The sequence below is a fragment of the Nicotiana attenuata genome, unplaced genomic scaffold (assembly GCF_001879085.1).
Source record: "Nicotiana attenuata strain UT unplaced genomic scaffold, NIATTr2, whole genome shotgun sequence".
Lineage (NCBI taxonomy): Eukaryota > Viridiplantae > Streptophyta > Magnoliopsida > Solanales > Solanaceae > Nicotiana > Nicotiana attenuata.
In genome coordinates, this window is record NW_017670441.1 from 438,805 (window position 1) to 451,992 (window position 13,188).

The following is a 13,188-nucleotide window of genomic DNA, read 5'->3' on the forward strand; positions in this document are numbered from 1 at the left end:
TCAGTACTGACTCTTTAGACTTTTTCTTTGCAGGCATCGGTGCTATATCACTCGATGTTCCTCCGGATCAAGGACAAAATGGAGACGGAGCGAGAGGGGCGCCGGGTCCTTGAAGAAAAGCTGCTAGAAAGCCGGACCGGATTGGACCTTTTGAACAAAGAGCACGCGTCCTGTGCTATCCGGCTGGAGGAAGCGAAGAAAGAGCTTGGTTATAAGCTAAGGGGGGTGCAAGCCGAGCTTAATCGGGTTAAGGCCGAGCTTGACGAGAGCAGAGCCGAACTTGATGAGAACAAAGCCGAACTGGAAGCCCGGGTGCAACAGTTGGAGTCGGAGAAGACTTCCCTTCGGAAAGAGGTTGCGGACTTGACGTTGGCCAATGAGGCTCGAGTCCTTGAAATTGAGCTATGGACCAATCGATTTCAGGAAGCTGAGGCTAAAGTTTCCCAAGCCGAGGAGACTGCCAACGATCTGGTGGCCCAATATAGGGCCGATGCTGATGCGGCCAACCAGCAGTCAAGAATGTTAGCCGAATATGCGAAGTGTCAGGCCCGGCTTGAAGTTCTTAGCGATCTCCAACGTCGCGGTTTCGATCTTGCATCGGACGTCACCAAAGCCGCCGAAGCTGAGGACGCTTCGAGAAGGGCGACGTTCCCCGAAGAATTCGAGGATGGCTCTGATTGACTCCAGGAATAGGCTATGCTTTGTTTTGTTTTCCCCTCTTATGTAATTGCTCCGGTAGCGAGCTTTTTTATGAAACATTGCCCTTTGCCATCTATTGCTCCTTTTTCAATCTTGTTATTACTTTGCCTTTTATCATTTTGGAACGATGGTAGTCCTTTATGTTTTTCGAAGTAGTCTCCGAGTGAATGTATTCGAACTCAGGTGAACTTCGACCTTTGGGTTTTCTCAAGGCAGTCCCCGAGTGAGTACGGGGAGCAATGCGCTGCAAGAGAGATGTTCGCAGTAGATGAGGTGTCCAAGGCAAAATAGCAATCAAAGTGTAAGCCTCCGATAAAAGAGGCTGAACCAGAATCTACCTTCGGAGAAGACTTCTTCCTTCCCCGATCTTTCGTGACTCCGGATGAGTCCGATGCCACCAAATCAACGGTCGAAGAGCTGGAACAGATCCCTATTCGTTCGAGTGCGCCAGACCGAAAGGTATACCTGGGCTCGGGTTTAACTACCGAGCTCAGGATAAATTTGCTTTCTTTTCTTACTGCTAACGAAGATGTATTTGCTTGGTCCCATTTGGATATGACAGGCATACCCCCGGAGGTCACGACTCACAAGTTGAGCACAGACCCAAAATTCCGGCCAGTCAAACAAAAGAGAAGGCCCCAATCCGAGGTCAAGCAGGCTTTCATCCACGAGGAGGTAACTAAGCTATTAAACATAGGGTCCATCCGGGAAGTTAAATACCCCGAATGGTTAGCCAACGTAGTTGTAGTACCCAAAAAGGGTAATAAATTAAGAATGTGTATAGATTATAAAGATCTAAATAAAGCTTGCCCCAAGGATTCCTTTCCTTTGCCTAACATCGATCGAATGATCGATGCCACGGCCGGCCACGAGACGCTAAGTTTTCTCGACGCCTATTCCGGATATAATCAGATCCGGATGGATAAGGACGATCAGGAAAAAACGTCCTTCATCACTAAGTATGGCACTTACTGCTATAACGTGATGCCCTTCGGGTTAAAGAACGCCGGGGCCACCTACCAACGCCTAGTTAACAAGATGTTCGAGAATCAATTAGGCAAAACCATGGAAGTTTATNTTGAGGAAAACACACTCTAAAAGATGAACAGTGAGAAAATACTTACGTTTGAGGTTCCACCTCTCCGGAAATGGCATGCAATCAGCCGGAATCAGGTCGGACGTCCTGATCCGGACAAACCTGCTCATCCAGCCTCGATCTTTGTCTTCATCGATGCTGGAGAATGGGGGTTTGCTAGCCCGGCGGGCCAGTTTTATTAATCCCCCTCGAAATATTCGAGGGCTGTATAATCGAAGAAGATGGTCGAGGGTAAAGGGAAAATCGCCCTCGACTCTCTCGACAAAAAACCGAAAGAGATATACGATCCGCCACATCGAGGGGTGGACCTGACCTAAGGTCACCTCGTACCGCCGGCAGAACTCCACTATAATGGGTTCTAAGGGGCCTAAGGTGAAGGGATATGTATATACACTAAGATACCCTTCAACGTGAGTCATAATCGACTCGTCACGGGAAGGGGCGACCAGGTCTTTCCCTTCCCATCTACATTCAGCCCTCACCCGGTCTAGGCAACCGGGAGTGATTAGGCTGATATACTCCGATGCCGGTTCGCCGCGGCCCGGGACCGATGATGGGTTCTCAACCTGGAAGTCGGCAGATACCAAGCAACCAGTTGGTGTAAAAGCTTTCAATGGGGGTTCTGGCGCAGGTTCATCAGATCTAGCGGGGCTCGCAGACGAGCTTGGTCTAGAAGGAACACTTTGTGAAGTTTTCGCCATTTCTTGAAGCTTTACGAAGAGATGAAAAGAAAATACAACCAACGCAAAATTTGAGAAAGATAAGAAATGTTGAACCTGGAAGGGTCGTAAATAATCGCAGAATATAATATTGCTTAGAACAATTGTGCTTGATAGCGTACAAGAATTGAGAGAGATGGTACCGTAGTGTAATGGTTTCCGATGCCCTCTTTATGGGGTCTTCTCCCCTTTTATACATTCTGATTAAGGGTAAAAATAAGGTAGGTAAATTAATTACATCGTGGATCCCTGTAATTACGCCTTAATGGCCTGAAGTGGTTGAGAAAATCACGTTTGGGCGAGATATCCGGCGACGCTTGGTTATCCGTTACGAGTCCGGCTTCCGACCTTGTGTGTTTCTCCATCCGGTGGTGACTCATATCGAGCTCTGCAACGGTCTCGAAATGACTCGACCTCGGTTGTTGACGTGGCCGTCGTTCTACCTTGCATCCAGGTCGGGTTCGATGGCCCCGACTTGCCCCGGACCGGACCCAACCCGGTCGGGCTCAAGCAAAAAGGGTATCACCCAATACAGATAGTCCCCTCGTTTATTAGAGAGTAATGATAATAAACGATATGATCGGTGACGTGATGCCCGTGACGTATGGCCATACGCCAGCTGAAAAAGCCATCGAGTGCTCTGACCACGTCTGCTGCAGGCATTTAATGCTTCTCTTAATTATCTGTCGCTTCGTGTCTGTAACTTCGCGATTCGTGCCGCCGCCTCATGGGAAAAGTGTAATAGCAGTCAAAGTGTAAGCCTCCGGTAAAAGAGGCTGAACCAGAATCTACCTTCGGAGAAGACTTCTTCCTTTGTAACCAGAATCCGCCTCTGTAACTTTGCAGAGGGATTCAGTTCTTCTATTCTTACCTTAGAAATTTCAAGGTTTCCTTTCTTGCCAGTTGAGTATCTTGGACCACAAAACAGATAAGTACGGGAATTTAAAGAACAAGTGTTCAATTGACTCCTCCTCCCTTTCATACCAAAAATATATTGGAATTTGTAATATATATTTAATCAACGTTTTAGAATAACAGAAAGGATTTTTTTTCTTCAAATTCACCTGAATTGACCAATTACTTGACCGTGAATCAAGTGAGACATTAATGAAAAAGACAGTGTATATTAGACAACTATTCTTATGGTCCCTTCTAAAATAATCCTTTAAATATATCCTTGAACAATTAGTCCTTTAAGGTTGCCAAAAGCAAATATTTTGTGTCTGTCAAATATTAAATAAACTATCGACAATGGTTGTGGTGAAATGTTAAGTACTTTTCATGTTTAACCATAGGTCTCGGGTTCGAGACTTGGGTATGGAGCGCTTTACCCTCAATATGAGACTTTCCGGCGAAAATCTAGATTTCGTCGAACACCAATACAAATATCGAACAACGAGCGAAAATCAAAACAAGATACTTAGGACAAGCGGATATAGGGGGGCGCAAGGGGGTTCACCCTAACTCCCTTCGCCGAAAAATTACACTGTATATATAAGGCAAAATCTGGTTTTTATCTCTATATATTAAGTTTTGAACCCCCTTAAAACAACCCAAAAGTGTAGTTTAGTGGTCAAGGGGGTTCAAAACTTTCATAATGTCACAGCTTCAATTCCCACTAGCTACAATTTTTTTTTGAACCCCCTTCGTGGAGATCCTGCCTCCGCCACTGCCCATTTGGCCATGGATTTTGACAAAATTATATTTGTTTTTTTGTGGCAAATACATATTTTTTCATAAATTTATCCATATTTTGGTAAATCCCCAAAATCCAAAACCAGCTCAAGAGCTGGTTTTGACCCAAAATATTAATATTATATTTTTTAAAAATTATACCAAACTTTTGTACCTTATAAAAGAGCCTACCATTTATTATTTTGTAGCAATGTTGCTTTGTCTTCTCGGTCATTTGATAGTGTATTATGTAGTCATTATAAAAATGATAATTTTGTATCAAATTTATTAATGTTCAGGACTATGGTTTGCGATAATATAATGAAAGTTATTGATGAAGGTACTATTGGGTATTTATGATAGTTTTTAGAACTTGTGGGTATAACCATGTTTCATATTTTTTTTTAAAAAAAATTTGAAATATCTTTTAAAAACTTATGTTCAAACACATTTTTATCTTCAAATCAAACTTCACTCAAATTATATTTTTTAAAATAAATTTGGGAATATATGGCCAAACGCTAGCTTAATAAACTTTGATTGTCAGATTTGAATACTTTCTAGTTAATGGAGACTAAGGGTATATTTGAAAAAATGTACTATAATAAATAACTTCATAGTTTTCTACAATATCAAATAATTTATTAAAAGTAGGTTGCAGAACTGTTACCATGTGTACCGGAAGTATGGAGTGACTGTAGGGTCATTTAATGTTTCTGACCATGATATGCTAGTAAAAGTTAGACAAGGCTCTATTGGCTACCAAACGACTTTACTCTTTTCCGATAATAAATGTTTAACAAAAATCATTTTGGTAAACTGATGCAATTTTAAAAAAATCAAACAGGGTATAATTGAAGGTACAAAAGCTTATAGAAGAGATGATGGTCGTACTTTTCTTTTCCGTCCACACGAAAGTGCAATTAGAATGCAAATTGGTGCTGAAAGAATGTGTATGCCTTCCCCTTCTACTCAACAATTTGTCGATGCTGTCAAGCTAACTGCTCTCGCTAATAGCCGTTGGGTAATTATTCTTCTCTTAAAATCTTCTATCAATGCGTGTTTGGTACGATAGAAAATATTTTTCTACCATAAAACATCATTCATTGCAATATTTAATTGGATTTTTATTTTCCTCGTTGATCCGTCATATTCTGCACATGTTACTATTTAGTGACCACGACCATGACCATGTGTGTTATTAATAAGAACAGATCCCACCAGCTGGCAAAGGGTCACTTTATGTGAGGCCTCTGCTTATAGGAAATGGGCCTATACTTGGAGTGGCTCCAGCTCCTGAGTATACATTCCTTGTCTATGCTTGCCCAGTGGGAAATTATTTAAGGGTATGTTACATTGCCATTTCTTTTCTTGAATTATCATTATTTCCTTTACTTAATCTTTTCACTTAAAGTTTAACTTTTATTTCTATTTCCATATATATAGAATGGAACACAACCATTAACCTTATATGTTGAGGAAGAACATCATCGTGCCTCACAAGGGGGAGCTGGTGGAGTCAAAAGCATTACTAATTATGGCCCGGTAAATGCTCGTACTAATACATATTTGGTCGGTCAGACAAAAATAATTACATTTGCTAACTAAATATATACAAAAAAATATGTATCTTATACATATGACATATATTTGCCGGCTATTATTTTTTAGAGTGACTATACTACGTTGAATTTTCATGCAAATGGTGTCAAATGGTCCCTCTTTGGATTTTTGGTCATGCAGGTTTTGAAAGCTATAAAGAGAGCAAAGGAGAAAGGATACTCAGATGTATTGTACCTTGACTCAGTAAATAATAGATATATTGAAGAGGTCTCTGCCGCTAACATTTTCCTGGTTAAGGTAATTAAGAGGGTGTTTGGCTAAGCTTATAAGCTGGTCAAACTGGCTTATAAGCACTTTTTGACTTATCTACGCGTTTGGTAAAATTACAAGTGCTTATAAGTTAAGTGCTTATAAGCCAAAACTAAGCCAACAGCCATAAGTTGGTCTCCCCCAACTTATCAAATTTCAGCTTATAAGCACTTTAGGTTTGACCAAAATATTTACTATTCTATCCCTAAAATACTTCTTTTTAAAACAAAACTCTTTGTATACCCAATTTTTTAGCTGCTTATTATTAATTTCAGCACTTTTATCCAAACACGTAACTGCTTATTTTTTAAATGAGCTTCAGCACTTAAAAGTGCTTTTCAGCACCTATGCTTATCAGCTACTCTAAATCAGCTAAGCCAAACGGGCTCTAACTCCATATTTAACTCAATATTTAACATATATATATATATATATATATATATATATATATGACTTATCCCGTGTCAAAAATATTGAATTCAATATAGCCCCCCGTTGAACAAGCTCCATCAGCCACTGACTACACTGGTTTTACAGTGAACGTAATATTTAATCCCCAATTAATTAATGAGATTTTTAAAACGTCTTATAGGGAAAAGTCATTGCAACGCCAATTCCCAGTGGAACCATTCTTGAAGGAATCACAAGAAAAAGCGTTATAGACATTGCACACGATCTTGGATACCAGGTATTTATCAACTTGCTAGTCCATGCAATTTAAGAAACTACTATAAAGAACGGATTTAACTTATATAACTGACAGTGTAAAATACCTTTTACTTTCTTTTATTTTCAAGATAACTAGTTCAATTTATTATAGACAGTTAGTTATCTGTAGTTATCTTTTAGATGACATAATAATAATGTAAGTTTTTTTTTTACTTCATCTATATTGTATAGAAGTTAAACTCATAGAGAATCAATTGGGTGCTAATTATAACATGAACCACAAGAAGGGATGATTTCTAAAGGTTTGTACGCCTTGGTCCAGGTTGAAGAACGTTTGATTGAAGCTGAGGAATTGATTAGTGCAGATGAAGTCTTCTGTACAGGAACTGCACTTGGTGTTGCACCAATAGGAAGTATTACTTACAAGAACAAACGGTAAATTTTAATCCAATTTGCGATTTCTCACTGTTCGGATAATTATCACTCAGATATTAATGCTTACACTTAATTATGACTTCGCTTCGTTAAAAAAGTTTAAACTATTATTTGTTAAAATTAGCTAACTAAAATTCGTGATATAAACTTGCAGGATTGAATACAAGATAAGCTCAGAACTAATTAGCGAGCAATTAAATTCAACACTAGTAGCGATTCAAAAAGGTATTATCGAGGACAAGAGGGATTGGGTTCTTGAGATTAAGTGAGCTTTGCTTTGATGACGTTAACAAAGTTAAACTTGCAAACTTTGTGCACCATTTTTTTGTAATAAGTTATAAGTAATTATTTTGAGACATGAGATTAGCTAGACAAATTATCATTGTATTAATTAAAGCGTTATGCTCTAAGAGCTCCTTATACCCTAAATATTGGGCCGTTGGATTGAGTGGATGTTTTGAAATTGCATAGATCTTTTGTTGGGAGAAATTAAAAAATAGCCATATTTACAAGTGGTCATTCAAAAATAGAAAGTAATCGAAATTTAGCCACTTTTTATGTAAAGATAAATCTGAACAAAAATACTGTTCAAAATCCGGAAAGATACTCCAGTATATTATACTGGAGTTCTAGTATAATATACCGGTCCAGCATAATATATTGGAACTTTCCGCGTGTTAGAGTTCCAACATAATATGCTGGAAATTCATACACAAGCGAACCGATCTCTAGTATATTTGTTGGAACTTTCCGTGTTGCAGCAAAATAATGGCTATTTTTCAATGACTTTGCAAATGCTGGCTATTTTTGAATGACCAGTCCGAAAACTGGCTAGCCCGTGCTATTTTTACTCTTTTGTTGGATAAACAGTGTGGACAAAATATTAAGAGTCTCACGACCTAATGAACTAACTTCTGGGGTTAGGTTAGGCCCAATGTTCATATCACTGAACACGTACCAAATGCAAAAATACTCCCACAACGACCTCTCAAATAGTCAAATGTTTAATCTCTTTTGTGATATTGTATGTTTTGGGTCAAACCTGCACGATTTTTTCAAAAGGCCACTCATCATTAACAAATCCCTAGTTCTCAAGTTTGTTACTTAAGTAACCGATCTGTTTGACCATAAAGTGTTGAACCTTTAGGTTAAACTAATTAATGAAGAAAATAGAGGATAAATCCTAGCCAAACATAATTAACTTTAGATCTAACCATATTGAATACGAGAATCGAATGAGACCAAGCTTGTATAACATGTCTTAGGATGATTAAAAGACATCAAACGTAAATGATAAGCTTACATCTTTGACACATTGTTCCGTATTTGAAAGAGCAAAGAAGAAAAATAAGGAATCTAATTGAGAACTATGAGATCTATCTTTTTCGATTCAACAGTGACGATTACAAAGGTTTGTAGCCAAAATCTTGGCTTTTACTTTGTCGTTGGAGGTTTCCTCTCGTTCTTTTGTTCCTTATTCTCTTTTTTGGGAACCCCCTTTTTCTTGCCTTCTTCTATCATATATATATTACCCATCTTCCCCTTTGTCCAACGGTCTTTAACCAGCATACCCCTTCTTGACTATACTTTTCTTTATGCGCTCAAGCGTTACGACATATATTCTGCCGTGCAAGCCTTTTGATGGTCGATCTCGGCAGTGGCCGAGACACTCGTTGTCATTACGCCTTACGGGTACGACTATGGCTTGGTCGACCCCTTACCATTCCTTTTAATGATAATCCACTTGTGGTCAGATTTTGACCTATACAGTTAGTCCCTCCGCCTGTTGGGGTCGCTTCTTGGCAAGCTCGATGGGCGGATTTTGTTGATTCAAAAATTAGGAGAAATTTAGACATTATGCGAGGATCGAGGTCCTTATGGCGAGGTAGCGACGTGACCCTTCAAGAATTTCATTGGACCGTTATGTCAGTTCAGAGTTGGGTCGTCACATCAATTTAGGATATCATGAATGCTTATTATGTGTCATTATGGCGCACGTTTCCCAGGCACCGTATCATTTCCTGTGCCCTTTCCATTTCCTGATTGGCGCTTCTTGGATTTCCTACTCAGGACATTTATATCCCTATAAATAGGGGGACCCTATCATTTGATTGTTGCGCTTTTCAATTTGTCTAAGAAAGGACTTTGCAAACTTCCTCCTCCTTCTATAGTCTTTCATACTTCTGCTTTTGCTAGAGTTCAGTGTGACTATTACCTTTTTTCCTTCATCGTTCTCGTTTATTTCGATCCAAGAAGACAAATGTCTAGTGCTCCATCCCAATCTGATAGAGCTGTTAGTGCTCCGGTGCCAAAAAGTGACGTTTCCCTATTCAAAGAGGGAGCGGAGGTGGTGGAAGACGAAGGATTTCCGACGGTGGATGAGGTAGTTCCTCGTCCCGTGAAGACGAGGACCGATTTTAACAGCCCTGCTGGGGATGAACCGAAGCCCGTCCCTTCCATTATGGATGGGGCGGCAATCACGGCGCTCAAAGCTAAGTGGGGAATCCCCGCTCATATCAAAATGGTGCCGGCGGGGAAGGATATTGTGCATTTGCATCGCCTGGGATACTGCGTGTTTTATGCGTATCCCTTTGTTATCGCGTACACGCTTCCCCTTCCTTCTCTAGTGGTGGACTTCTGCCACTTTTATGAAGTGTGCCCGACTCAACTCTCTCCTTATGCGTACAAAATCTTTCTTATGCTCATCAAGTACGCGGAGCTGGCCAGCCGAGGAATTTCCCAAGGGCACATGCTCCACATCTTTGCCCCTCATTTTCTTTGGGGTACGATGATCCATATGCGCTATCGAGGAACCAAGAGTTTGGTGGTGAAGATGGACGATAAGGCCAATCGCCGCTTTTGGGAAAGCTATTTCTATGTACGGATAGAGTACCTCGTGGCAAACTCCGCAGGGTTTCCAGAGACGTGGAACTTCGCTCGTGAGTTTTCCTTTATTTACTATGATTTTTCTTAAGACGATCGTTGAACGTCTTCCTGTAGGCGACATTGCTGAGGACTTGTTTTTTCTTTTGCAGCCGAGAGACTACCTCCCTCACTAGTTGCCAATATCCGCAAGTGGGTGAGCGCAATTCTCCCCCACACAGCGGGAATTCGTGAGTGGGCGCCCTTCCATGAGAAGTTTGGGCGCAAGCCACTTACTGGTGAGTCGGCTTGTTGCAGTTTTGCTTTGTTCTCTGCTTCGTAGTTTAACCTTATCGTTATGTGATCTAATCCCTCCTTGTTGATAGGTCGGAGAGGAGTGCGAAGGACGAGGGCTCCTCCGCTTGCATTCCGTCAACCGGCGCCCCCTACCCAGCCTACATCGAGGGCTGCTGCCCGGCCCACAGAAAGAGCTACTACCTGATCTGCGCCCACAGCGGAAGCCATGCGCGTGGCGGTTACTCCTCAGTCGGAGACTCCAATTCTCGCAGTCCGTTCAACAGGCAAATCTTCCCGTGTTGGTAGTGGAGAGGCCCCATCGAAGAGACGACGGGTAGAGTTGGAAGAGGATTCTCCAGCAAAAACATCTTCGGGGGGTGACCTTGACTCGGAGGTGCCCGAAACCGGCGGTGGTGCCAACCCGGCCGTGGAGACGACGCCTGTCGTGAGCGTTCAAGGGGTTAGTGTGACTGAGAGGCGGAGTTCCGAGGCTACCGTTGCTGTTTCGGGCGGCCCTTCGGTATCTCGGCAGAACTGCGCCCCTTCTTCGGCTAATGAGAGGGGGAAGGGTGTTATGGTTGAGGATTATGAATCCGAATTCGATATTGACCCTGAGGACATGAGGATATTCGAGGAGGGTTTTACCCGAACTGTGGTAAGAGCGGAAGGCCCTTCCCATATACTCGAAATTCCGTCGGATCTCAACTTGCTGCAAGACACGGTGGATTTGGTGTCGTAGTTCGATCTTCTATGCTCCGCCGCTGAAAGCAGAGCTCTTCAGCATGTCAGAAATTCCGAGATGTCACGCGGTGTAGCCCCGATGGGCCTAAGGGTGAGTTTCCCTTTATTTTCTTAGTTTTGTGACCTTTTATTTCACACTGACTCTTTCCTTTTTCTCTTTTTTTAAGACTTATATGTTGGAGGTTGAGAGTGCTCATAGGGTCGAGACGTGGGCTGAGATCTTTCTGAAAATGGCTGAGAAGTATCAGCGATATCACAATAGATGTCGGGAGATGCACGAGCAGCTCAGAACGGGTGCAGGCACCCAGTCCATCAAGGAGGAAATGGAGAAAAGAGATGAGGAGCTGATGCACTCTATCCATAGATGCAGTGAGCTTGAGGAGCAGCTTCATGCCAAGGAGGAAGAGCTTGAGGTAGGCAAAGGGGTTGCCGCCGAGTGCGAGGACCTTCAGGCGAAGGTATCGTCTCTATGAGATAAGCTTGAGCAGAATGCCACTAGGGTCAACGCTGTGAGCGCCGAATGGACGGAGAAGGTGGCCGAGATGGAGAGAGCCGAGGATGCTCGAGTGTCAGCTTTGGCAAGGGCGGCGACGCTAGAGGACACTATCCGTGTCCTTAAGTCTGAGCAGGAATTGGAAAGGGTGACGGCCACACTGAGGGAGGCACGACTCGAGGAGCGAATTGGCGAACATGATCGGGAGGCTTCGAGCTTCGGAGATCCAGTCGCGTTCCCTGAAGCTGAGAAGGCGCAGTTATTGGCCCAAGCTCCCCCCAGGAGTCTGCTTCGGTTACTGTTCCCCACCGCCTGTATGAGATAGAGGTCCATGTTGAGGCCCAACGTGATATCAACAAGGATTTGTGGGAGGCATGGAGTGTTCCAGAGGCTACCTTTGAAGATGCTTGGGCGAAGGCACGCGAGGCTCGTGTTTCCTGCGGTTATGACTCTGCGACGCCGGAGGCTGGTGAGCGCATTGATGTTGAAGATGGGCTCCCTTCTGATGATGATAATGATGTTGGGGAGAACGGCGACATGGATGATGCCGAGTGAAACTTTTGCTGCAACCTTTGTACTTAGTTTTTTTTCTTTTGTTGTTTATTATCATCTTTTTCCTGAGGGCCTATTTTGGCCTTTTGTAAGGTGTGGCTGTTGCGCACGTATATTTGAATGAAATAGTTGCTTCGCCTTCGTTTATGTATCTTTTGATTTTCTGTTTCCTTCCCTCCCGTTTGTTATTATTATTTCTTTTTGCATAGACCTTCAGATTTCATTGTGATGAGTCCTTGATATCCTACCTTGCCTGGATCGAGTAGGATCTCATCGTGTGAGTCCGAATGAAGTCACTTTTGATCTGCAAGTTCGGGCGAGGTTGACTTTTGATTTGCCGACTTAAGTGGAATCAACCAATTTAGGCAAAGTCGATTTTTCCATACGTGTTCGAGCGAGGTCGAACTTTGAGTTGCCATCTTGGGCGAAATTTGACTTATATATTCGAACGAGGTCGAACTTGGAGTCGCCATCTTGGGCGAAGTCAGTTTCTGACTTATATAGTAGAACGAGGTCGAACTTGGAGTAGCCTTCTTGGGCGAAGTCGGTTTCTGGCTTATATATTCGAACGAGGTCGAACTTGGAGTCGCCATCTTGGGCGAAGTCTGTTTCTGACTTATATATTCAAACGAGGTCGAACTTGGAGTCGCCATCTTGGGCGAAGTCAGTTTCTGACTTATTTGTTCGAACGAGGTCGAAATTTTCTTTTATTTAACGGTGGTCGATCACTGTAAGGTGTTAACTCGAGTGAGGTCGAATTGTAACCCGTTGTAGATTCGAGCGAGGTCAAAATTTTCTTTTATTTAATGGTGGTCGATGACCGTAAGGTGTTAACTCGAGCGAGGTCTAATTGTAACCCGTTGTAGATTCGAGCGAGGTAGAACTTTCCTTTCATTTCGCGATGGCCGATGGTCGTAAGAGTGTCAATTCGAGCGAGGTCTAATTGTAACCCGTTGTAGATTCGAGCGAGGTCGAACTTTTCTTTCGTTTGATGATGGCCGATAGCTGTAAGAGTGTTAATTCGAGCGAGGTCAAATTGTAACCCGTTGTAGATTCGAGCGAGGTTGAACTTTCCTTTC

The 13,188-nt window shown here is 42.4% G+C and overlaps 1 protein-coding gene across 2 annotated transcripts in view; it reads left to right on the forward strand.

Annotated features, from left to right (window-relative positions):
* Positions 1 to 7,647, forward strand: part of LOC109239465 (branched-chain-amino-acid aminotransferase 2, chloroplastic-like) — a 12,897-nt gene extending 5,250 nt beyond the window's left edge. For both annotated transcript variants that reach the window (XM_019406034.1, XM_019406035.1), the window contains exons 4-10: positions 5,036 to 5,212; positions 5,403 to 5,534; positions 5,635 to 5,733; positions 5,932 to 6,048; positions 6,653 to 6,748; positions 7,052 to 7,164; positions 7,319 to 7,647. In XM_019406034.1, the coding sequence (XP_019261579.1) occupies positions 5,036 to 5,212; positions 5,403 to 5,534; positions 5,635 to 5,733; positions 5,932 to 6,048; positions 6,653 to 6,748; positions 7,052 to 7,164; positions 7,319 to 7,433 (849 nt within the window). In that variant the 3' untranslated portion in view covers positions 7,434 to 7,647. The remainder of the gene's footprint in view (positions 1 to 5,035; positions 5,213 to 5,402; positions 5,535 to 5,634; positions 5,734 to 5,931; positions 6,049 to 6,652; positions 6,749 to 7,051; positions 7,165 to 7,318) is intronic.
* Positions 7,648 to 13,188: the final 5,541 nt, after the last annotated feature.